This window comes from Trachemys scripta, chromosome 19 (assembly GCF_013100865.1).
Source record: "Trachemys scripta elegans isolate TJP31775 chromosome 19, CAS_Tse_1.0, whole genome shotgun sequence".
NCBI lineage: Eukaryota > Metazoa > Chordata > Testudines > Emydidae > Trachemys > Trachemys scripta.
The window spans coordinates 12,718,001-12,743,222 of record NC_048316.1 but is presented as its reverse complement, the minus strand read 5'-3'; the positions used below and the strand labels follow the sequence as shown (position 1 = coordinate 12,743,222).

General features: G+C 39.7%; 1 protein-coding gene across 8 annotated transcripts in view; it reads right to left on the bottom strand.

The window, feature by feature from the left end:
• Positions 1-25,222, bottom strand: part of VPS13D (vacuolar protein sorting 13 homolog D) — a 195,243-nt gene that overhangs the window by 42,423 nt on the left and 127,598 nt on the right. For all 8 annotated transcript variants that reach the window (XM_034753528.1, XM_034753531.1, XM_034753534.1 and 5 more), the window contains 2 exons: positions 7,377-7,509; positions 5,071-5,266 (listed from right to left, as the gene is read on the bottom strand). In XM_034753528.1, coding sequence (XP_034609419.1) covers positions 5,071-5,266; positions 7,377-7,509 — 329 coding nt within the window. The remainder of the gene's footprint in view (positions 1-5,070; positions 5,267-7,376; positions 7,510-25,222) is intronic.

Genomic DNA, 25,222 nt, shown 5'->3' with positions numbered 1-25,222 from the left:
TACGTATCCACCTGATGCGTTTCCCCCAGACACTTTAAGCAAGCGTCATGGGGGTTTGCACATTGACATAGGCTTTTTGCAGGGTTTGAACCCCTGGGACTTAGGCATGCCCTGAGTGCCCAGGGAGAGCGCAGTTGGGTTGGAGGGAAACTCCCCATTCCCAACAGCGAACTATTAACACTACACTAATTAATGACTAACTATACTAACTAAGGAAGACAAACACTAAAGTAGATAGAAGCTAGGGAAACTTGGAGAGCTTGCTGAGCAAGATACCACAGTTCCTACAACTGACACTGGTGGTAAGAAGGAACTGAGGAGGTGCCAGTTCGGCAGGATCATATATAGTGCACTATGGAGGCACCACTCCAGGGGACTCCACAGCCAACCTGACGGGTGCTGCTAGGGGAAAAACTTTCCCATGACTGTGCACGGGGCGTGCACGCACCTAACTGGAATCGATATGAGCAATCACTTGAAGAAGAACAAACAGTTCCAACTTTTAGATACCATAAAAACGAGACTGCTTGATTCTGGATCATGCACGGCTTGTCCTAACTACAAATTCATTTACTATCAGACATACTTGACAGAAAATTCCCATTGCACTAGTAGCATGCTGAAGACATAACTCCCCACTCCTACATCATAAAAACAACAACAGATGGAAGTTCTAAAAAATGCTCCTTTACCCATAACCACCATTTGCCTTGTATACTTAAAATCAGCTATTGAAATTCTACAGCGGATTTTTCTAGGTATCTGGCCGTGTGTGCCCCCCTGTATTTGAGATCAGAATGGGATCTCAGCACTGGAATAGTGTCAACCACAGACTTTGAGTCCATCCATGACAGCAAACTTACTTTAATTCATACTTTGCAAGGTTAAGCAACACTAATCAGATCAGCTTAAGCATTTTTATTTCTGTATACTTCTCAACTCGGAGCAGTCCTGGCCCAGCACACGTAGAGCAGAAAGTGCAACCTGAGCCAGCGATTCAGTTTGGAACAGCATTTTACTTTGATTCCAAACCACACATAGCTGAACAGTTAACAAATGCAACAGGGGGCTATTGGTACACAACAGTCAAAACAAGTCCAAAGCCTTTGTTGTTCTTCTCCCTGTCCTCCAAAGAACAATTCAGTTGCTTGATTAATAAGAGAATCAGAGAGAAAAGTGGGTGTGGGATTCTTTTATGAACTTTTGCAACATATAAGTGCCGTTGAGTGTATTTACATTTATAAGGTCTATACATCTGTGATTAAAATCTTTTTGTGAAAAACAAATACAGTCACACCTGTGTAAAGAGGTGTCCTAAATTAATTATTAGAATTTTTTTCTTCTTTAAGGAAGGTTTATGGGTCAATAGATTTTCACAGGACAGTTACAACAATACAAGATTTGTGTGTACTGGACACATTTTTGCCCTGCAATTATATTTAGATGCCTTATATGGTTTCTGATATTCGTTTACCATGCAACTAAATTAGGAATTTTTTAATTTGCGAAGGATTGAAAATTGCATGATGATGAACTTCACCTCATACTGCTGTGGGTCCATGACAAACAAAAGTTATTCCAAATTCAGTGGAAGCTCAGCTCATAGACATTTCCTCATCTGTACTCAGTCAACAGCCATCAGCAGGAGGGCACTGTGCTACCCAGGTCCATGGCAGGTGGACAAAGCTAGCTCTTGCCTGCAGTCTAGTTTCTCATCGGTCATGCAACCTCATCACTAGTAATATTGCAAATAGGTTGGAAATTCACAAATGCAGATATTTCAATGTAATGCACACATTGTATGCATGTGCACGTTATGATATATGCATTTTAATGTACAGTATGTATATGTATACATAGTGCAACCTTCATAATCATTTCTAAAAAAGAGTATAACCGTGTTTTTTTAAGATGAACCCGGAGACTGCTTAGGTTAACACATTAGTTATTTTGCCTGAATGTGTCGCAACCTTCTATTTGTCTGAGATATAACATTTCTAATCATACTCTATATGGGTTTTTTCTTTAAATCCCTCTTTCCTTATCCAAACTATGATCCCTGACATTTCAATTCTACAAATTACACTAAGTCCCAAGTGCGTATAACTATATGCTAGCTGCTCCCATTCCCTTCCCAGCCCCCAACACGCTCATTTAGTCGTTGCTCAAATTTACTGTTACGTTTGATGCAGGTAAAGTGTGGGGCTCTATTATACAAAAATTCATCATTACCGACAACAGATGGGCTAACTGAACCTTATGAGTCTTAACATTAATTCTTTTTAGATGTATTACATTCATCGGCAGTTAAAAAGGCTGGTGCATTTGGAACACTTCTTACTTCCACAACAAAGGATGTCTAGGTTTGCGTTCTTATGAGTTTCTTGCACCTTACTCACACTTCAGCAAGCTTACTGTTCCCTACTGAAATAGTGATGGCAGACGCATCAGGATTCTGAGCGCGGCATAATAAAATGCAGGAAATGGAAAAACCAAATGGAAAGACTAAAAAACAACAAATGCCCCCATCATTCTGAAAATCACAAAATAATATACCTGGATTTTTTAACCCCCCCTGTTGTGCAGGATCTTGTACAACAGACAGAGTTCCTAAGGCATGCAGTAACACAGCACAGCATCAACATACAGGAACTGAATGCTACTTAACCACTGGAAATAAAATGTTTATTCTCTTAGAACTCTCCTATTCTTTCCCCTTTTCCTCGTTTACTTGGCCATTATTATTTTTATCAGTTTTGTACAACATTGATCTTAAACATGTTTAATATAATTAAATATTATTTATTTCTGGTAGTGCCCACAGCATGCAAGGCACTGAAGACACAGAAAGGCATAGTGTCTTCCCAACAGAAGGCATACAGAGCCCCTGCCAAAGGAGTAACAGGTGGATCCTGGAGTGGTGGAGGGAAGCGGAGGGGAGGGGATGGGGGGCACACAAACACAGAGCCCTTGCTATGGCAGAAAGGTAAAAAGGAGGGAGGACAGAGAACCCTTGGTTTGGTGGGAGGTAGGAATCAGGGTGCACACTGAGTCCCTGGCTTAGGGAGCAAGAGAGGAATGGAGGGCATGGGGAAGGGCAGACAGAATTGTTGGCACATGGGGAGAATGGAGGATCCTGATATGGGAAGAGAAATAAATGGGGGGTACATGCAGCTGATCTCTGGGGGTGAGTGTGTCTGGGCTGGGGGTTGCCCCGGGGCGGGGGTCGGGGCGGGGGAGCGGGGGGGGGGGGGGGGGGGGGGATGCCCCATGGCTAGACTCAGGGGTGAAAGGCGGGTGTCTAAGACCAGAGGGGCAGAGTTTTCCCCCACGATATGCCCAGCCGGCACATGTGACACACCTAGACTGAAGCGCCCAGTAAAAGCATAACAGAGAAACAGGAACTGGATTGTCGTAGGGGTTTCTTTAACTCTCTACTCCTGGGGGAATCTTTATTGCTATCTGTATTGCTACAGACACGCTTGCTGACAGATAGTTTGGGATAAATTACCAAAATAACTGAAACTGGCTTGATTATATTGTATTATTTTGACAAATAAAATATGCATAATTTTGTAGAACTGTAAAATATTGTGCACAGAATTTTTAATATTTTTGGCACAGAATTCCCCCAGGAGTAATGTGTGTACATGCACACACACACATATTCTTAGTAAAAACTGATTTTGCAAAAGAAAAATAGAAGGGATGTCGCTATTACATTATCTTCAGAACTCTTCAACTTCTTTAAAACAACTGTTTTCCTATGAATTCTTAATGGAAGCCTAAAGAAGAACATTTTTAGTTCAATTCTGCATCAGGATACCAAGATGGCAATTTCTTTTTTATTATATTTAAGCTCTTCAGACTTTTTCCTGATTTATTAGAATATGATGTAGTAATACTTCATGCAGATGTGGTCGCCCCATCTCAAAAAAGATGTACTGGAATTGGAAAAGGTTTAGAAAAGGGCAACAAAAATTATTAGGAGTATGGTACGGCTTCCATATGAGGAGAGATTAATAAGACTGGGACTTTTCAGCTTGGAAAAGAGATGACTAAGGGGGGATATGATAGAGGTCTATAAAATCATGACTGGTGTGGGGAAAGTAAATAAGGAAGTGTTATTTATTCCTTCTCATAACACAAGAAGTAGGGGTCTCCAAATGAAATTAATAGGCAGCAGGTTAAAAACAAACAAAAGGAAGTATTTTTTCACACAACGCACAGCCAACCTGTGGAATTCCTTGCCAGAGGATGTTGTGAAGGCCAAGACTATAGCAAGGTTCAAAAAAGAACTAGATAAGTTCATGGAGGACAGGTCCCTCAAGGGCTATTAACCAGGATGGGTAGGGATGGTGTCTCTAGCCTTTGTCTGCCAGAAGCTGGAAATGGACGACGGGCAGGGCCGGCTCCAGGGTTTTGGCCGCCCCAAGCAGCCAAAACAAAAAACAAAAAACAAAACAAAAAAGCCGCAATCGCGATCTGTGGCGGCAATTTGGCGGGAGGTCCTTCACTCCCAAGTGGAGTGAGGGACCATCCGCCGAATTGCCGCTGAATACCTGGACCTGCCGCCCCTCTCCTAAACGGCCACCCCAAGCACCTGCTTGAGAAGCTGGTGCCTGGAGCCGGCCCTGACGACGGGGGATGGATCACTTGATGATTACCTGTTCTGTTCATTCCCTCTGAGGCACCTGGCATTGGCCACACTCGGAAGGATACTGGGCTAGATGGACCTTTGGTCTGACCCAGTATGGCCATTCTTATGTTCTTAGTAATGAGAATCTCCTATATTACACTGTAGCTTTTCTGTACCAATTTTACTAGTACAAAAGGCCATATTAGTTAGTCTACAAATGCAGTGTTTCAAAAAGGAGGTAATTAAATGCAGTATTTCAAAAAGGATCTAATGAAATCAACTAGAAGCAAAACTAATAATACAAAGTAATAATTATAAAATTACAATTCCTTTGGGCTAGGAAACAAAATCCATTACAAAATTGCAGAAGGTATTGCAATATGCTTTTGTAGACACTTTATTATGATTAGAAATGAAAAGCGTTCACTGACCTGGGGCCACTAAGAGTTGCAGTGTCTCTCACTGCCTGCGCTGTTTCAGAAGCAAAATCGAGGGCACCAGCCATTGGTTTGGTTACTGTGCCAACCAGCCCTTTCCCAAGGCCTGATATGAAACCACTGACTCCTCCTTCAGTTTTGACACCTTCTACTGTTGAGGTTATTACACTTGTTAATCCACCAATGATTCCTAGCAAAGACAACAAAGACTGTAAGTGGACCAACTGCTTTGCCACTAAAAATAAAACGACAGGATGTTATTACAGCTGACAATGTTAAATGATTTACTTTTTTGAAAGTTCTTGATAGTGGGAAAGCATGTTACTCACTTAATGCAGCACATGAAAAGTTTGAATGGTTTTTTTTTTTTATTATTAATCTAATAATATAGTCTTATATTTGTACAGGGCAATTTATCCTGATGCTATCCATACACAAAAGTATTTTGTCTACTGCTGAAGTGAAGCCACCTCCAACAGTGTGACAAGGATTTAACAGAACACAAAATATTACACAACAGCTTAGGACAGGAAATAAAAAAAAAAAAATACTGTGTTCAGTTGGAAATACAAAGAGAAATTTAAGCAGGCGAAGTGGAATTTTGACCAGGACACTGGGGACAGGCATCTCATTCTTGCAAAATGTTAATGTCCATGAGAACTTGAGGGCCAAACAAGGGGTTAGGAACTTAAAAGGCAGATCCTCAGCTGGTATCAACTAGGGTGACCAGATGTCCTGATTTTATAGGGACAGTCCCGATTTTTGGGTCTTTTTCTTATATAGGCTCCTGTTACCCCCCACCCCCTGTCCCGATTTTTCACACTTGCTGTCTGGTCACCCTAGTATTAACTGACCTAGCTCCATAGACTTCTTTGACTGCCCTACAGATTTTACATCACAGCCAAAAGACAGTAAACATTGTGATGTTGGTAGTACAAACAGTATTGTTGGTACATAAGTTGTGGAGTCGAGAAGCATATAGCATATGCTATGTTTAATGGTTTCATTTGGGTAACTTTGCCATACAGTGGAGTATTTGGGAAAACTACAGTTCAACAGACAAAATTTAACAGTCAACTGCTTCTTTGAAGAAATGGAAATTGGAAACATTAAAAAAACAAAAAGGATTCAAGTCAAAGAAGCTAATCAGCTAATGAATCTTTCTAACTGACTCTTCATTAAAACAATCATCTTTCAGATTTCACATGTTGCTAACAACATAATTTATATCTGATTTGAGAACACACCTAATGTTCTGTACCTGAAATAATCAAAATACTTTGCATTCAAAGGGAAGTCTAATGTGATCCATTTAGAACTGCTATCTTTCTCATAGAAATTTTTTTATTCCTGCACTTAAGTGAACTACAAGAGTTAGATATGGAAACAACTTACAGAAACGAACCTTTTCCATTTTTAGGCCATCACCTATCTCAAGTGATGGGGCTTCAACTACCTAGAAAACTATTTCAGTCTAAGACAGAGACTGAATAAACAAATTTCCCCTAATTTTACATTTCTTAAGTACAAGACTTTTTGATAATCATACAGACTGCATTTGAAATTGCACTAGGTTAACTAAAGGCACAATTTTAAACACATTTAATGAAACTGATACAAAATACACTGTGAATATTCAAATGATTTAAACCTGGCTTATATCGATTTAGCTTAATTCAGCAGAGAATCGACAAGCTAAATTGCCATAATTGTCTTCAATCAAATTAAGAGTGTCCACACTGTCTTTTGCACCAGTTTAAATAAACTGGTTTTTTGTTTTGTTTTTTTGTTTTTTTTTTAAGATAGCTGAAAGTTAAACAGGTGCAACTTTGAATACAGACAGGCTAAGGGCCGGATTGTGCAAGAAAACTGGAATCTGTGGGAACTGAGTGAAAGCAGGGGAAGCTAAGCGCGATACACTTATTCATTCATTTGTACCACTGGCTGAATATTATCTTATTTGTCCCTTACAAAGTGATTGTAAGCATATTTATGAACCTATATGGAAATTAGAAATTTTGGCTGATCTCTTTCCTAAATTTAGTTTTGATATCCAACAGTACACTTCAATAGGACCTATTCTCAAATCTAGGTGTCTTGGCCAAAATTAAAAACACAATTAAATGAAAAGGAAAGCCAGCAATTGCTCCATTACCTTAAGCCACTTGTAACCAACCAGTGTGGAGTGGCTTAAATTGAACTGCATTGTTTTTCTGAATCCTATCACTTTGAAACCACAGTGACAGAGATAACAAAGGAACCGTTATTACAATAGTATAATCTATTGATGCACAAATTACCATGAGCAAGTCCATGGATCCCAGCTATGAGATGTTCTCCACTGGTTGCGCCATGGTATCGAATGTACTCTCGTTCAGTTTGATGTCGATTATCCATCGTCTTTCCCAAACCATCTGATAAAGTCCCAGCAAACTACAGTAAGAGAAACAATGGGAAATTAAAAAAAAAACAAAAAACAAAAAACAGAATTCTAAATTATCAAGATTTGTTGAAACAAGCTGTGTTTAATTTTTAAACACTGATTTATGCAATTCTCCTTTTTATTGCTTTACTTTAAATATTACTATAGTGCTAAAGACCAGAATATGTGCAGTTCTCAATATCTGCATGTCACACTTACATGGCAGCATGAAAAGAGAATTTTTGATTGTTTGAAGATATGCATCTACAGTCTAATTCCATAACCACTATGTCTTATATTCAGAAAGGCCTTGTCTGCATTAGTATTTTCCTTAAGATTGCCCCACAGTTATCATTCCACTGGAAGTAGCACCAGTGTAAGGCCAGCCACTTGTATCTTACAGTGTTATTTAGCCCACGTTGGTTAAAACATCATTGGCTATTCCACACCAGAGTTTCACTCATTGCAAACATCAGTGGATCTGCACCAATGGCAGCACAATGGTGGGAAGTTTTAAGCAAAGTGTTACTCTAATGGCCTGGAATTAGAGGAAATTTTTTAAGTAGTACAATGATAACTTGCATCAACTATGCAAATTTCTACAAATGATATTTGATTTTGTTAAGTGTTTCAGTGTCTTGACACTTCTTAAAAAACAAATATTTGCAGAAGTCATCCAGTTTCTCCCCTTTGGAATGCTAAATGATTTAGAGTCGAATCTTGCTCGTGTCAAAGTCAACAGAGTTTTGCCATTGACTTCAGGAGCATGGTTGAATCCAATGGCTATGTTTACACTACTTTTTTACTTAGACAGCAAAATAGGTCAACCTATTTTCCCCCCGCCAAATGTACTAACTCAACTTGGCTTTATATATACTGAGCTGTATAGCATATAAAGTAAATTAGTCATTCCAATCAAAAAACAAACATTCAACAATACATAGCCAATTTATATTCTGATCAAATGAAGTTAAAGTATGTTTGCTGGCACGAATCAGGAGAGGATCTTATTGATAAACATGAACTCTCACTGTAGATGTTTTATCAGAAAAGGATTGAGAAAGAACATTTACCTGTGTTCTATCATTATGCAATTTGAAAAGTTCTAGAGTGACAGTAAATAAGAAATCACATCTATGCCTAACTAGAGTAGTCAAGTGAACAAACGAAACAAATGAAAACTGCTAAATATAATTAACTGTCTAGTGAAACCTCTCCCAAAACAAGTAGTTAAATGCCAGTGACCCTAGTTTAACCTTTCAGAAAACTCACTGGAATGTTATTTAGACATACAGCTATCCTTTTGCAGAGATATGTGAAAACCTTCAAGGCAAACACTCCCAGAAATATGCTTGTACTAGTGTACTTTACATTTTGTAGCAAGTTAAGAAGCTATTTAAATACATTTCAGTAACGGGGTTTTTAAAGTGGATCTATTTTACAGCTGGTGGGGTAGCAATGCCATGTTTAGGGAAAAGTGCAGGATGATCCAGAGGTAGATGGCTATGTTGACAGACGAGTACTACAGCACAGGACAAAGATTTGAACTAATGTAAGGGAAATCTCAATGGACTGTAATGAAGGCATGTGCAGAACCATTATAAAAGTATTGGCCTCTTTCCTAATCATATATCTTTTATGATATAGGTGAAGGATTAAGACATATCTAATCCAAGCAGGAGTTATGAGAACACTGGCCATTACTGAATGAAGATACTGAAAAAACACCAGCTAGAGTGAAGGGTAGGTCAGTCCCAGTGCTCCATTAATTCTTTAGCCACTTAGATAAGATCACATCCCAAAGTTAAGCCAAACACAAAACAAAACAACCCAGCACCCTTACCTCTAACTGAGAACAGTTATCAGTAGTGAAAAGGATGCCTAGTAGGACCCTGGCATTCACAGAGCAGCTGCAGATGGTGTAGCACCACTTCTGGGCCAGAGAAATGAGCCCTGGCTGGTGGGACTGCATCATAATGCAGGCTTGGGATAACAAGCAGTGCCTGCAGAACTTTCGGATGAGCAAGGCCATATTCCTGGATCTGTGCGCAGAGCAAACCCCTGCCTTCCAGTGCAGGGACCCCAAAATGAGAGCTGCACTGACAGTGGAGACAAGCATGGTGATCACTGCGTGGAAACGTGCAACGCCGGACTAGCACCAGTCAGCGGGAAATCATTTTGGAAATTCAGTGTGGGGAACACGGTCATGCAAGTGTGCAGAGCCATTAATCGTGTCCTGCAACGCAGGACTGACACTCTGGGCACTGTACAGGACATGGTGGATGGATTTGCAGCAATGGGTTCCCGAACTGCAGTGGAGTGATAGCACACACATCCTTATTTTGGCACCAGATCACCTGGCCACAGAGTACATCAACAGAAAGGGAGACTTTTCTATGGTTATGCAAGCATTGGTGAATCACCGACATCAGTGCTGGCTGGTCAGTGAAGGTGCATGACGCATGCATCTGTAAGAACACAAGAGTGTTCAAAAAGCTACAAGCTGGGACTTTCCCTCCTGACCGGCAGATTACCATTGGTGATGTTGGAATGCCAATAATGATCGTGGGGGACCCAGCCTATCCCTTGCTTATGAAGCCATACGCTGGCCACCCTGACAGCACCAAGGAAAGATTCAGTTACCAGATCGGCAGATGCAGAATGACAGTGGTTTGCGCTTTTGGTCTGTAGCTGTGCTTGCAGCCTCTTCTCCCCACAGGCCCAGGAGATCCAATATCTCCAGTCTACTCCAAGCTGGAGTGCAACTGGAGCATGGAGCCGGCATGGTCAGCTGGGCAGTTGCACACAACAATGGAGAGCTGTTAGGTGTGCTTGATGAACTGGACAATCAGGAAAAGGTATTTCAAAAATTTGCGGGGCTTTAGAGAGGAAGGAGGCCTTGTAGTCTCCGTGATCCCTGGGCACTGGAGTTCACAATTGTGACCAGAGCAGTCAGCGTCAGGCATTGTGAGACAGCAGCTGGACAACTGTTAAGGTGGACATAAGTAAGGCAGTGCCTGCATTTGTGCTGCATCGACCTCCGTACACCCAGCACAGCTCAACCCCATTCAGGGAGGCGGTGTTACTGCATCGCTGTAACGGGGCACTTACATCGGTGGGAGACAAATTTAAGAATAGACACATGTACATCTAGGTTGACACAAGGCAGCTAGTCAACCTTACTTTGTAGCGTAGACCAGGCCTTTGTAAAATGCCTAGAGATGCTTCATGAAACCTTGCACTGATGAGGAGAAACAAGAGAGCCTAAAAATTCTTTCTTGAATAGTTTAGAATTCTCATCTGTTCCCTGCATGTGACATGAATGGTGCTCTGCCAATCAAACAGGATTCTAGGTTTGAATTCCCTAACTGGTAATTCTTTCATGGAAATTTCCTTTGATACCTTTGCTCCATCCTATAACTCAGAAAGGTAGTAACTTCAACACCCTGTTGTGTCTTAGACACAGAAAACTCATGTGGATCAAAGTGTGTACGTATTAGAAAAAATAATCTTACATATCCTTAATTTATAAAGTCAGACCCTAGTCTACATGCCCTTGCCACAAAAGCCATCTATACAAGAATAAACCTAATGTAAGGATTATTCATTGTAACGTCTTCAGGATTGGGCCTTTGCACAGATGCAAATACAGTACAACAATCCTCATTCAGATTAACATTTTCATGTTATAACAAGATCATTTAGAATAGCTAGATATTCCAATATTATCTACTGACTATATTAAAAAGGAAATCTGTACCAAGTTTAGCAGAGAAGTAAAAGTATAACAATATTAAAATCACATGTTGATCGATGACAAAGATGTCAAAAGTTTATTCTTTTTCAAAAATTACCTTTCCTCAAGGTGTTTTGATCAGCAGCCATCAATGGGGGCAAGAGCATCAATTCCATGTCTCCCTCAGCCCCCCAATTCTAGTAATTAAATAGCATGTATGTATACATAATTTGCATAATATAAAAAGTGACCAAAGAGCATGTCATTATTTTGTAAATTGTAGTTTGGAAATATGCCTGAGATCCTTGTTATAATAAGGTAAAAACTCAAAATAAGAAACAAAATTTAGTTATATAATGTGCCTGATGCAATTTTTTCTTCCACTTACATCTGCAATGTTTTTAAAGGCTGTGCAATTTTTTGCTAGCTATATGATTACTGAGCGGTAGCTCCTCCTTTCCTGCTAAGAAATGCAAACTATTCAAAGCATGTTCCATTATCTCAACAAGCAGATTTTAATCATATGAATGAAAATTAAATCCCATGACTGTTCTTGTGACTTAACCATACGGACACAAAACAGAGCGCACAGTTCACTGGCTGAATTATTTTTAACCCCTTTCTGAACTTAATGTAGATGCTATTTTTGATTAGTCTAGAAATACAAATTGAATTGAAACTATCCCATAACCAGGTGTTGTTCTCTCTAGAGGGTAATAATTAGTTTTTACAGGGATTAGAAGAGTTACCATAGATTAAAGGCTCACACATGAAATGTGTATTTAGGTGGGAGCAGGCAGATTTTCTGCTGGCTCCAGATTTTCAGCCCACACCGAAAAAAGTGCCATGTCCTGAAACAGTTGTCAAGAACTGACCTCGAATGCCAAATTAGTTAGCTGGGTTGTGATGGTTGGTGCCAGCCAATGTGAATTGGACAAATTATAAATTATTATTAATGAAATGACTGGGCTTTCATAACAGCTGTCTGGGGAAAGTTTTTTGCCCAGTTCAGACTGGGCAGCACAACAATCAAATTTTCCTGAATAAATAAGGCTTGTGTGTTCTCCCCTCACATTTTCCTCTTCTGATGAAAGGAGTCCACCATCTGTGTTAGTCAATCGCAATTCCTGTTTTAATGCCTCGATATGAGAATTGTTTTCTTAGTAAAGCCGAAAGAGGAAAAATTCATAAATGTACCGGTTAAAAGTTCATCTCGTCATCACATGGCAATTTTAATACTCTGTCCATGACGAAGGAAAAAAAAACAAGGTTAAACAGGGACACTTTGGTTTGCGTGTTGTAGCAAATAGCACCAAGTGCCCAAAGATAGACATTTGTTTCATAGTTAGACCATAAGGATTTTAATGGACTAAAATGTTTTTTCCCTGATGTCCTGCCTCAAGTGATGTAATCCAAATTCTTCACCAGATTTTAACCAAAAAACACTAAATTTTAATGTTGAATGCCTCTACCAGTATTTGCTTGATTGTATTATTTAACCATGTTACAATCCACAAGAGGTTACTGGAAAAGAATAGGTTATCACAGAAAAGACGTGGTAGGCATCCATTTTCCCTAGTGAAGAAATAGATGGCACCTTCCTATTTTTGGTAATATCTATCTATCTTTTGGGGCTTTTATACAGCATCCATCACCATGTTATTTGAGCACTTAAGTGGATGGGCCACCAAAAACGGTTGTAAGCTGACAGCTAATCTATGTAAAATGAGTTGACAATGTCAGTCCAGTTCCCAGTGTCTCTAGGCCACAATGATTCAGAGGTGCCATGGACTAGCCGAGTATGGAAGCTGAATGCCCATTTTCACTAGCACACAGAGTTGAGGGCACATGAGTAGTGCAGTACCATTGTTCAAGATGCATTCAGTTCTCCAGATATATAGAGGACTTGGATTTTCATATCTGCCAATCCAACACCCTCTCTTATGACTACATTCCCCAATGTCTTTTGGCAGGTAGGGTGCCAAAATGATCTGCAACAGCAGTGTCACCACTTACACAAACACCAGCATATATTATTTGTGGTATGCATTTCCAGTTACCTGTTCTTTTCCACTGGCATGTAAATTTCCTTGATATGTTTTGTAAGAACAAATGTATGGGAAAACAAAGTGAATATTTAGATACGGCACAAAATGTATTTCTCTACTAAAGATATCTTAAGGCATGTCTACACCAAGAGTTCACGGCAAGATGGGGTGTAAATCTACCCCATGCTAACCTGCTGCACACTTACTGTGGACTCCGCTGCCAAGCACTAATGGTTCCCTAGTGTGCTGTGATCTACTTCTGTTTCAAAGCCCACTAAGGAAGTGTTTTGTCTGCAGGGCTCACACGGACAGTTAGCGTGCAGCAGGCTAGTGCAGGGTGAATTCCAACCCCAACTTGCCACAAGCTAAGTGCTTGTGTAGAAAAAACCTAAAGCTTTGAAAACTATTTCAGTTTATGTGGAGGAGAGAAAAGTCTTCAAATAAGGTTCTGCTTGTGGCAGGGTTGCCCGGGGGGGGGGGGCAATTTGCCCCAGGCCCTGCAGTATAGTATTCTATAGTATTACAACTTGTTTTTATGAAAGGGGCCCCCGAAATTGCTTTGACCCAGGCCCCCTGAATCCTCTGGGGGGCCCTGGCTTGTGGGTGGGACTGATGGGGTGTAATGGATTGGGTGTGCCAAATATTAACAATCTGAGTGAAGAAGAGTAAACCAGAGAACTGTACTCCTTTATTTTGAAGCATAGCAAACTGTTCTTATGACGACAGTATCCTTAATATGAACTGAAACATTTCATAGTGAAAGTGGTGCCCATCTTTTCAACCTGCACATCACAATAGCCATGCTACAGTAGAACTGTAACCCAGCCAGGAGATTCGGTGACAGCAGAGTCAAACCCAAACTTATCCATTGCCTTCACTAGGAAAAAAAGTGTGTTGTTCACTCGAGTTAGCTAAATCCTAGTGAAGACAAGGCAGTTTGTCGTTTTCACATGAGTTGGCAGTTTGAGTTAAAGCCTAAACTTCCTCATAGTCTTTTATAGGACCAGCTAACTTGTGTGAAACCTACCGACTGCCTTGTCTTCAGTAGGATTTTACCTCAAGTTAGCAACACTCCTCTTTTTTTGCAATGAAGATAAGGCCTTAATTACAAAATGCTTAGGAGGTGTAGTGTAGACCTAACCATGTCCATAACTTGATTAATATCTTTACAGTCCAGGTGATTAATTTGGTTATATGGACACCATGAGCCAATGAGATCCCCTGGTTCTCATGGATGTAGGGTAGATAAGGCCTAATAACAAAATGAAGTAAGGTCAGGCCCACAGGTACTTTTAACGCCTTTTCCCTCCAACCTTCTCGCATACAACCCCCAAATACCCAACTCTGAAATGGTTTTCAACTGTGTCTCAGGTAACATGGTTGTGCCTACCCCATGAGCAAAAAAAACCCAACAAAAACCAAAAAGATTTCCAATAAACCACACTATGCCCCATCCACTCAGACCAGTACAACCATGTTACCTGAAATGTTTTTTTAGAACAGCTCTTGAAAATCATTTCAGCACCAGAGAATTTTTCTGAGTAGACGGAAGCCCACAAGAAATTCACCCACATTTGTGCCTGGCTTAAGAAGAGTATTGCAAAGGGACATCCAAGGAAGTCCACACAAAAAGAAAACTTGGGTGTCTCACTTTTTGATGCCTCCTTTTAAAAGTGATGGTATCTGGCTCTTCCCTTGTGAAATAGCAGTCACAATATAATTCATGGCTTATTGCACTGTTTATCTAGTCATGCAGAAAACAGCCTACAGCTAAACAATGGCAACAAAAGCATGATCCACCCATACCCCCTTATTTTCCTCAATGAGGTGTTAACTTCAAAACCTAGTTTAGACCATTTAAATGCTAATGTTACTAAGTACAGAAATCTAAGGAATAAACCAACATGCAGCTTGAATCAAGGCAATTCTTAGAACAAAACCTAATCTCTTCCATCCTTAAATTTTCCAGAATAAGTTCTTTGCCTACACCTTATCAAAAAGGAAGTATTACTCTGGCCTTTTATCCTGGATATGTTCTTTATATTTCCCAAACTTCCCTTTTGCTACAGTGACTTGTCACAGGGCACCTCAACTCCTGCTCAGAGTGGTCACATTCCTTCTTTAGCGACTAATAATTAACAGGCATGCTGTTGAATGAAGGCGGCTGCACCTTACCACTAGACTCAAAATGCCTAGCTTCTCCTAGATCTAAGAACTGGAAGCCTAAATCCAGATAAAGCTTGGATCTCCCAGATCGCTAATTAGATGTCATAGAATCGTAGAACTGGAAGGGACCTCAAGAGGTCATCTAGTCCAGTCCCCTGCACTCAAGACAGGGGTAAGTATTATCTCTAGACCATCCCTGACAGGTAATTGTCTAACCTGATCTTAAAAATCTCCAATGACGGAGATTCTACAACCTCTGTAGGCAATTTAGGGCTAGTCTACCCTGGCAACACTAAAGTGCTGCCACGGCAGAGCTTTAACGTGCCTTGTGTGGTCGTGGCGCAGTGCTGGTAGAGAGCTCTCCCAGTACTCTAAGAAACCCACCTCCACGAGGGGCGTAGCTCCCAGCGCCGGGGCACTGTTTACACTGGCGCTTTACAGCGCTGCAACTTGCTGCATTCAGGGGGGTGTTTTTTCACACCCCCTGAGTAAGAAAGTTGCAGCACTGTTAATTGCCAGTGTAGACAAGCCCTTATTCCAGTGCATAACTACCCTGACAGTTGGGAAGTTTTTCCTAACGTCCAACCTAAACCTCCCTTGCTACAATTTAAGCCCATTGCTTTTTGTCAGATCCTCAGGCCTTGGCTACACTCGCCGATTCACAGCGCGAGTGTAGTCGCGCCGCCAGCGCTGTGAGAGCTCTCTCACAGCGCTGCAAGTACTCCACCTCTCCGAGGGGAATAGCTTGCAGCGCTGATTACACTGGCGCTTTACAGCACTGCACTCGTTGCGCTCGGGGGGGGGGGGAGGGAGGTGTTTTTTCACACCCCTGAGCACAGCAAGTGCAGCGCTGTGAATTGCCAGTGTAGCCAAGGCCTCAGAGGTTAATGAGAATAATTTTTCTACCTCCTGGTTGTAACAACCAGTTATGCACTAAAAACTTATGTCCCCTCCACAGTCTTATCTTCTCCAGACTAAACAAAATCAATTTTTCAGTCTTTCCTCATAGGTCATGTTTTCTAGATCTTTAATCATTTTTCTTGCTTTCCTCTGGACTTGCTCCAATTTGTCCACATCTTTCCTGAAATGTGGTGCCCAGAACTGGACACAATACTCCAGATGAGTACAGTGGTGTATAGCGTAGACTAGAGAACAGCAGAAGAATTACTTTTCATGTCTTGGTTACAACACTCCTGCTAATACATCCCAAAATGAGGTTTGGATTTTTTTGCAACAGTGTTACACTGTTAACTCATATTTAACTTGCAAAATCCACTGCAACCTCCAGATCCCTTTCGGCAGTACTCCTTCGTAGGTAATCATTTCCCATTTTGTATGTGTGCAACTCATTGTTCCTTCCCAAGTGGAGTCCTTTGCATTTGTCCTTATTGAATTTCATCCTATTTACTTCAGACCATTTCTCCAGTTTGTCCAGATCATTTGGAATTTAAACTCTGTCCTCCAAAGCACTTGCAACCTCTCCCAGCTTGGTATCATCCGCTAACTTTATAAGTGGACCCCATATGCCATTATCTAAATCACTGATGAAGATATTGAACAAAAATGGATCCACGGACATCATTCAAATGACTGAAAAAAATGTTCATGCATATTTGAGAATATAACATCTGATTCTTTGCCTTGTTCCCCATGCCTGGACAGAAGCAGCATGAATTAAATGTTTTGGAAGCTCTGCAAAAAAAACCCACAACTCTCACACATTCTTCCTCCCAATTGTCACCTGCGTTCTTTGATCTTCCTTCCAAATGGACTATACCTTCCAATTCCCTTCTCCATGAATGGGCAATGAACTTCTCTCTGATCCTCCACTACAGAGACTGTTGAGCCCAGATTCTGATCTCACTTACAATGTCATAAACAAATGAAGTGATTCACTGAAATCAATGGAGTTACATTGGTAAAGTGGTGTGAAAACAGTATTTGGTCCATGATTCCTCACCAGCTCTCTCTGACATGAGGCCTCTTCCCTGAGGACAGCAGAGAAATAGGGTGCGCTCTTAAACTCAAGTTTGATAACTCAAGTTAACATACTTTTTTTTTCCCCCCCTAGTGAAGACTAGGTCGGTATCCCATGAATCGTGTCTTAAAACCTTCTTTGAGTTTAGCAATCAGTTAATTAATATCTCTAAAAACTAAACTGTTCTGCATTTTCCTTTACCAGCTGAAATCAGTATCTAACTTGCTGTAATCTGACTGTCCACTTTGGAGATTTTAAATCAGTGGCTTGCACACTTCCCTTTGAATCGTATTCAATGTTAGTTAGCACCATGCTGCCAGAGATGCCATCTTTTAGATGAGACATGTAAAAACTCTGAGCACTTGTGATCACTAAAGATTTCATGGTATTTTTTTGCAAGACTAGGTGTGTGTTGGCTGCTGTGTCCTAGCCAAATTCCCATTTGGGTAATTACACTATCTATCTACATTTTCTAGAGTTTCACGTAGAGTATTAGTACTTTCCTATCTTAAATGTATGCAGTGTTGCTGTGCATTGTTAAATATATTTAGCTGTATAATTTGTGACAGGTTTCAGAGTGGTATCCGTGTTAGTCAGCATCAGCAAAAACGAGGAGTCCTTGTGGCACCATGCATCTCATGAAGTGGGTTTTAGCCCACGAAAGTTTATGTCCAAAAAAAATTTGTTGGTCTCTAAGGTGCCACAAGGACTCCTTGTTGTTTTTGTATAATTTGTAAATTTCTTCAGGATTTTTTGGGAAGAAAGGCACTATTCTTATTTAAGACATTAACTAAGTTATCCCACAGAAACGATGCATGCAGAGCAACTCCAGTCCTGTAAAAATCAAAACCATACACAGTTTCTTTGTAAATCAAAGCTCATGCCAAATAATAAACTTATCTGACACAGAAGAAACTGCAAAGCAAATGAAAATGGAGTTAAGCCCAAATTTCTGTATTGACTGTTCCCACTAATCAGACTGTGTGAGGCATTCAGCACAGGAATCAGTTTTAACTAACTTTTAAAAATGTCTTTTTATCCTCTGTAAATCCTTTTGGTACTTCCCGGTTCACTGAAGATGTCACAAACAGACATCACATACCTAAAACTCATTGTAATCCACGCACTGAATGAAATGTTACAAAATAATACATTCAGGGGTATCCTTTAGCAAACCAAGACATGACAAGATGGATTTTGGGGGAGGGGAGGGAGGGAATTAAATAAAGGTCAGTTATAACTTATTCTTTGTGAATACTCCCTCACCTTCAACACGCATATAGATCCCAGCTGGTGAGAACATTTCATATGGCTACACTACGGGGCTTTTAGTGAGACACCTGTGCCGCTACAACCATGCCGCTAAAAGCCACGCAGTATAGCTGCTGTTTGTCGGCGGGAGAAAGCTTTCCTCCTGACAAAAAACTTCCACCCTCCACAAGAGAGCGCTCCTGCTGACAAAGCGCTGTTCACACCGGTGCTTGTCATCAGTAAAACTTTCGTCATTCTGAGGTGTGTGGTTTTTTTTTTTTTAAAAACACCCCTGAACGACAAAAGTTTTGCCTACGAAGTGCCAGTGTAGACAAAGCCTCAGCGTAACTCACTTTTAAAATTTGTTTTGCGGTGCACCTTTGAAAGACATTAGGTTCTCCCATCACGTTTGGCAACAAACACTGTTATATAAATCAAAACTTAAACCCGAGATGTGGAAAATTCTTGTTTTTTGCTAGGCTTTGTCCACTGCTTTGGTAGAAGCCAGCCGGGGCAGGGATTTCTTTTGCAAAAAATACAATACAGAGTATCTGATACTGACTAGCTTCACAGCCAATCTAGATCAATATTTTATCATTTTTTTAAAATTAATCCTTATCCACACTGGCTACAGATACCATGTTAGAAACAACTGTGTTTAAGCTAGGTGCTATTATTAAAAATATGATGTTCCAAGCCTAGTGAGGATACGGCAAATCCAAAGCAGTCTTGCAACCAAGAGGACTTACAGGCTCCTCAACACTGTATGTTGTTGGTCATGCAGAATGCTCTAAATTGCTGCCCTCGCAACTTTCTCTTCTCAAACTCTTATCACCACCTCTGTGATGTTCAGAATTTTGTCTCAAATTTAAAAAGTAGGGTCTTAAGGACTAGAAGGGAGAGAACTTATAAGCATGCAAATTCAATGACAGGCAGGAATAATTTAAGTGCCAACTGAACAGAGTTAGGAGTTGGAAAAATCTACTGTGAACTAAGTCTCTCATGTGATCGCTGACTCCCTCACACTTCTGGATTTTGCAACAGGAAAATCCCAGATCACGATGTCTGGAGAGTCATTCTGACATCACAACAGCAAATCCTAAACAGAATCCTTTGTATCTAGATTCAGTGTGACAGCTGTTCATTACAGGAAGCAAGGCCTCCATGAGCAGGAATAGGAAAGCCATGAACAGGCACAGTTAGTATTAAGATTTCCAGAGCTTTCGTCAAATGCACCCGTTCCTTATCATAGAAGCAAAGAAGGCTGTCCTAAGCACGAATGCAGGGCTTGAAAATGTTTTCTTTTTTCTGCTGCTATCTTAACATTTACTTCCTTTAAGTGTTATTCACAAAGTTAAATCTCTCATCCACACAAAGCTTGGGCTTGAAATGACCTAGTATCTCAGCTGTGTTTGTCATGGGAACCAATGGTTCAAACATATGTGTGTGTATATATATATATATATATATATATATATATATATATATATAAAAAATTGAGAAACTTAGGAAAGTGTTACTGAGAAGTGTATTCTTTTGGCCTGTGTAGTACAAAATCTGATCAAATTATCCTTTATCATCGCCCAAATGTATCAAACTTCTTCCTACAAATGAGAAAAGTTTCTTTACCACTTTCATGAAAGCTACAGAACAGAAGACTAAAGAATTAGAAAAAAAGTACTATGAGTCATAGTACATGAGCCGACTCTGTGGGTGCTCTGGGGCTGGAACACCCACTGGAGGAAAATGGTGAGTGCCCATCCACTCCCTCCCCTACGTGGATCAGCGCTTCTCGCCTGCCGCGAACAGCTGTTTCGTGGCATGCAGGAGGCTGGGGGGAAAGGGCGGAGGAGCGAGGACATGGTGTGCTCGGGGAAGGGGGCAGAACAGGGCAGGAAGTGAGGGGTGGGGGTGGGAAGAGGTGAAGTGGGGGCGGGGCCTGGGGTGGAGCCAGAGTCTAGCACCCCCCCCAGTACTTTGAAAAGTCAGCACCTGTGCTATGAGTTCCTGTTTGTAAGAACCATGTCCATAAGATTTGTATTTATAATATATACTGTACTAAAAGAGTCACATTAATAACACTTTGAACCAGTTTTTACAAGTTTACCATTGAATATATATGTTGTAATAATATTGTTTGGACAAGTCTCTAATAGTGATTAACATAATGGATAATGCAATAGGTTTCAGCTAACAGAAGTCAATATGTTTTAGTCCCCTGAAGTTATTTGCCTTGTTTTTATCAAGCTATTTCCACAGTCAGTTCATTGAGCGTTTTTACTAGTCAGTTATAGGATTCACTACCAAAAAAAAAATAAAAAAAAATCTATAGTTTAGTTGGTTAAAAAAAGATTTTACACTAATTAAACCTCTCACATCGAAATGCAAAGAAATGCAAAGTAAAAGCGTCATTTGTTTATTTCACTGTGTAGCTGTTCCCTAAACTTAAACACACTGCATGATCTTGTTTAATGAACAAGCACAATGACATGCACCAAGGACAGACTGTGTTAGTGAAAAGCAAGCAAACTCGGAGTTAACACTGGCAATCTATCCTCAACTCATGCTGTTGTACAAAACTATTATAAGCACATACAACAAGGAAGATCATGCAGAGTTATGAGCTATATACATAACACGTAGGCACAATGAGTGAATTAAGAATATGTGGCCAATCATTTACTATAGATTTCCTTGCTTTTGTTGTGGTGTCACCGGTTAATGTTTAATGCATTTCTGTGTCTCTTGTTAAAGCATAAAAACCCCTCTAATGGAAATGTACTAGAAATTACTCTCACAACAGCCCAATCTCTTTACTGTGCAAATGCACATTTACCTAGCTTTTTAAAAAAATATGCATTGTTATTAGATGGATTGTATAAATAGTACATATTTAAAGAATTTTTAAAAAAACATACATTATTTAACAGAAAGGCAAGAAGCCATTTTCCCCACTTATAAATACACATTTGTCAACCGTGTATTATCCTGGGCCTGAAATATGAATAATAAAAATACTTGTGGTCTTTGAAAACTTATTGTGTACATGTGGCAGGAGCGACTTCTCCAAATTAAAAGCCGTAGTCATTTAAAATTGATTCGCAAAGTATTTGAAGTGGCAAGATCATATCACTGGTCATTAACCTCCCCCCCCCCCCCCCCCCGCAGCTCCCTAGCTCAAGCACAAGAGCGTTTCTAAAAATCAGTTAATATATATTCTCTCTTAGAAAGCATAAAACATACCAGACTGATTTTTTTAAAAAAAAACAAGTGGGCCCAGCAGAGAAAATGTATGAGAAAGTTTAAGCCAAGAACAAAATGTTTACGACCAAGTTACAATCCTCTGAAGACAGTGATTTATAATGGAAATACTGACAGAACATTAAATATAGTGACAGAATTGATTTAAGCTTGAATTAGGTAGTACTATACTGAATTTCTACAAATGCGGAAATCATGGTAGTGTCATATACAACATGCGTATAGACTCTGACTCCTTTCTGTCCTTAGATATTGATCAACAGAAGAACAAAAAAGAAGCCAGCTGCATTCAACACTGAACGCACAGGATACCTTTTTGGAGATTCCGGAGACATTTCCCCCACCCCCACTTATGTCACAGAATCAAAGTAAAGAGCCTTTAATTAGCTCACATCCCATCGTTAACTAAGCTTCGTAATACATTCTGACAACGGCATGTTGGCTGGGTAATCTGTGAAGCCCCCTGATGAGTTGTCTGTATGGATGCCTGATTAGCTGGGTATCCCAGGGGAGCCCCCGCTGTTTTTATCTCCACAGATGCCTGATGAGTTGGGTAGCTTCCCCCAAGGATCTCCTGTGAAGCTGCACCAGCAGGTGCCCATTGGCAATAGTTTTGTGTTACAGGGCTGAATGAGTGATCCCTGCAGGAACTGCCAGCTGTTTTCACATACACAGAAGGCAGTCAAAAGTCCACAGCATGAACTTGGAATGACCCCAACTGCAGAGTCACTGGCGGGTTCATCTGGAGGGCAGCTATGCTTTATTAAACAACTAATACTCTTAACAGATAATATTTTTTCCTTCTGAAAGTTAACTCTTTCAAATCGTCTAAGTTTTTTTTACATAGTGTAATGGCATGTATTATAAACTCTATAGTACTTTTAAAGATCCTTTCTAGTTCTTTGAGTTAACATGTAATAAAAGTATCTTGGCACAATTTGATTTTTTTTTTTAAATCTGACAGATCTATTTTTCAGCATTTTTTCAATGTTCATTGATTTACTTTTTCACAATTAAAGGAATTATAGGGAGGGGGTCAGACAATTATTTTATGACAGTGGACTCAGATTCAAAAAGTGAAAGCTTTATAACCGTTAAAATCCAAATTGTCAACACCTCATGTCAAAATACATAAAGTAAATATCCTTAAATCAAACTCTAAAGTTCTCAAGCAGCATTTTTCCTACTTTGACTATCTGTAAATATCTATTACTATCCATGGATTTTGTTGTTGTGGTGGTGGATTTGTGTGTGTGTATGGTGAAATTTACGCTTACCGACATTTAGTGATCGAAAGCTAATCCTTCCATTCCTAAATGTACTTAAAGAACTTTGTCAGCTTAAAAGTCTCCTTAAAAATAAAATGTCTTTATCTTAATACCTTAGATGAGCAAAACAATATAATTTCATTTTACCATCTGTGCTATTTGTTTACATTCTGAACTTCATTCTGCTTGGGAAAACCGACTAGTCACTTTCACTTTCTGTTTCCAGTCAGTTTCACTTTCTGTGGCTGATACCTATTATCATTTTGTAATAAACTGCTGGAGAATATTTAAAACAAAGAATTTTCTTTTTCTTTCTTTTTTTTTTAATGAATTAAGACACTTGTACTTTCTGTAGTGCTTTAAAGTTTAAAATGAAACCTAAATGTGTGGCCAAAACTATCTTGTAGCGTTTCTTTAAAAACAAATAAACCCGTGTATTCACCTTATGTTCAAAAATAAAACACATTTTATTAGCCAACAGATTTCATTCTCATTAAGGCTTTGTATATATCTATTTTAAATTTTCCACAAAGCTTTCTATATTGTCTGTATCCAAATTATAGTTGGGAGGCCTGTTTGGGCTGACACGAAATCACTAAAAACTGACTAATCCCAACTCACGAAAAATTGAGACTCTACCCTTTTCACCTACCAAAGACTAAAAATGAGAACTTTGAACACAGATCACTGTTTGCTTAAAAAGAATACCAGCAACTTATACATCACACTTCAGTATAAGTTTTTTAACCTACTATATATTTATACAATACTTAAAATTACTGTAACCAAAACATAGAAGAAAAACAGTTCTCTATTACGTCTATTTGTTTATTTTGTGTATTTGGCAGCACTGTGTATAGGATGTTTTAGTATTTCCTCTGTACAGTTAGTTTCCTCCACTTGGAGTCAATCACACAGAAAAACATTAAGAAAAATAGCAATAATGGCTTGTAAAATCTCAAGCTGGTGGGGGTCTAAAGCAGGTGTAGAAACTCAAGTTCTTTAACTTGGTTTTTGAAACTGTCTAGATTACACGTTGACAACACACTTTAAAATTCAATAAATGGCAAAACTATTTTTTTTTTTTTTTTTAAGCAGTTGATAAACTGATGCCTTTTGCCTACCACATAATTTTGCTTGGAAAAAGCTTGGTATAAAGCTGCCAAATACATGTCAGTTTGCTTCTGAATGCATACTTATTAAAAGAGACACCAAGTCCAGATCAAACAGTTCTTTCAACAGAGCACATCATCAATTTCATTTGAACTCACAGGCAAGGTAAAGCAGGATACCAGTTTTTATGTAGCTGTTTAACAAAACACACACTCTTTAATGGTATTTTCCCTCAGCTATGACTGTGGCCACAACAGAATCATAGGGACCACATAGATCTATTTATTTATCTATTAATTTTCTTTAACAAAACATGAGGATTAAGGTGGTGCGGGTAGGGAATATGGGAAGAAACAAAGATTCAATGATCCTTTAAAACTCATAGACTTGCCTTATCTTTGCACAGATTTAAACCAATCTCTCTCAAGATACAGTGGTCATGGATGTCAGATCTTTCTGAACATATGAAGGAGGGGTGACATTTTTCATGGTTTGTGATTGTCACCCCATTAGTCAGTGGAATCACTGTCTACTAAAAGGAGGCACTTCCCTTTTACACTGCCCCCAAGGATCTGAGTGGTCTGCTTCTACAGACTTTCCCCCCGAGTTGGGGGAGCAAGAGATTGAAAACTAAACCCAACTTTCCCGCATATTCTGTATCTCTCTACACAGATTCTTATACTGCATTCATCACCATTGTATCTGATCACCTTTCACTAGTGCAGGGGTAGGCAACCGATGGCACCTGTGCCGAAGGTGGCACACGAGCTGATTTTCAGTGGCACTCACACTGCCCGGGTCCTGGCCACCGGTCCAGGGGATTCTGCATTTTAATTTAATTTTAAATGAAGCTTCTTAAACATTTTAAAAACCTTATTTACTTTACATACAACAACAGTTTAA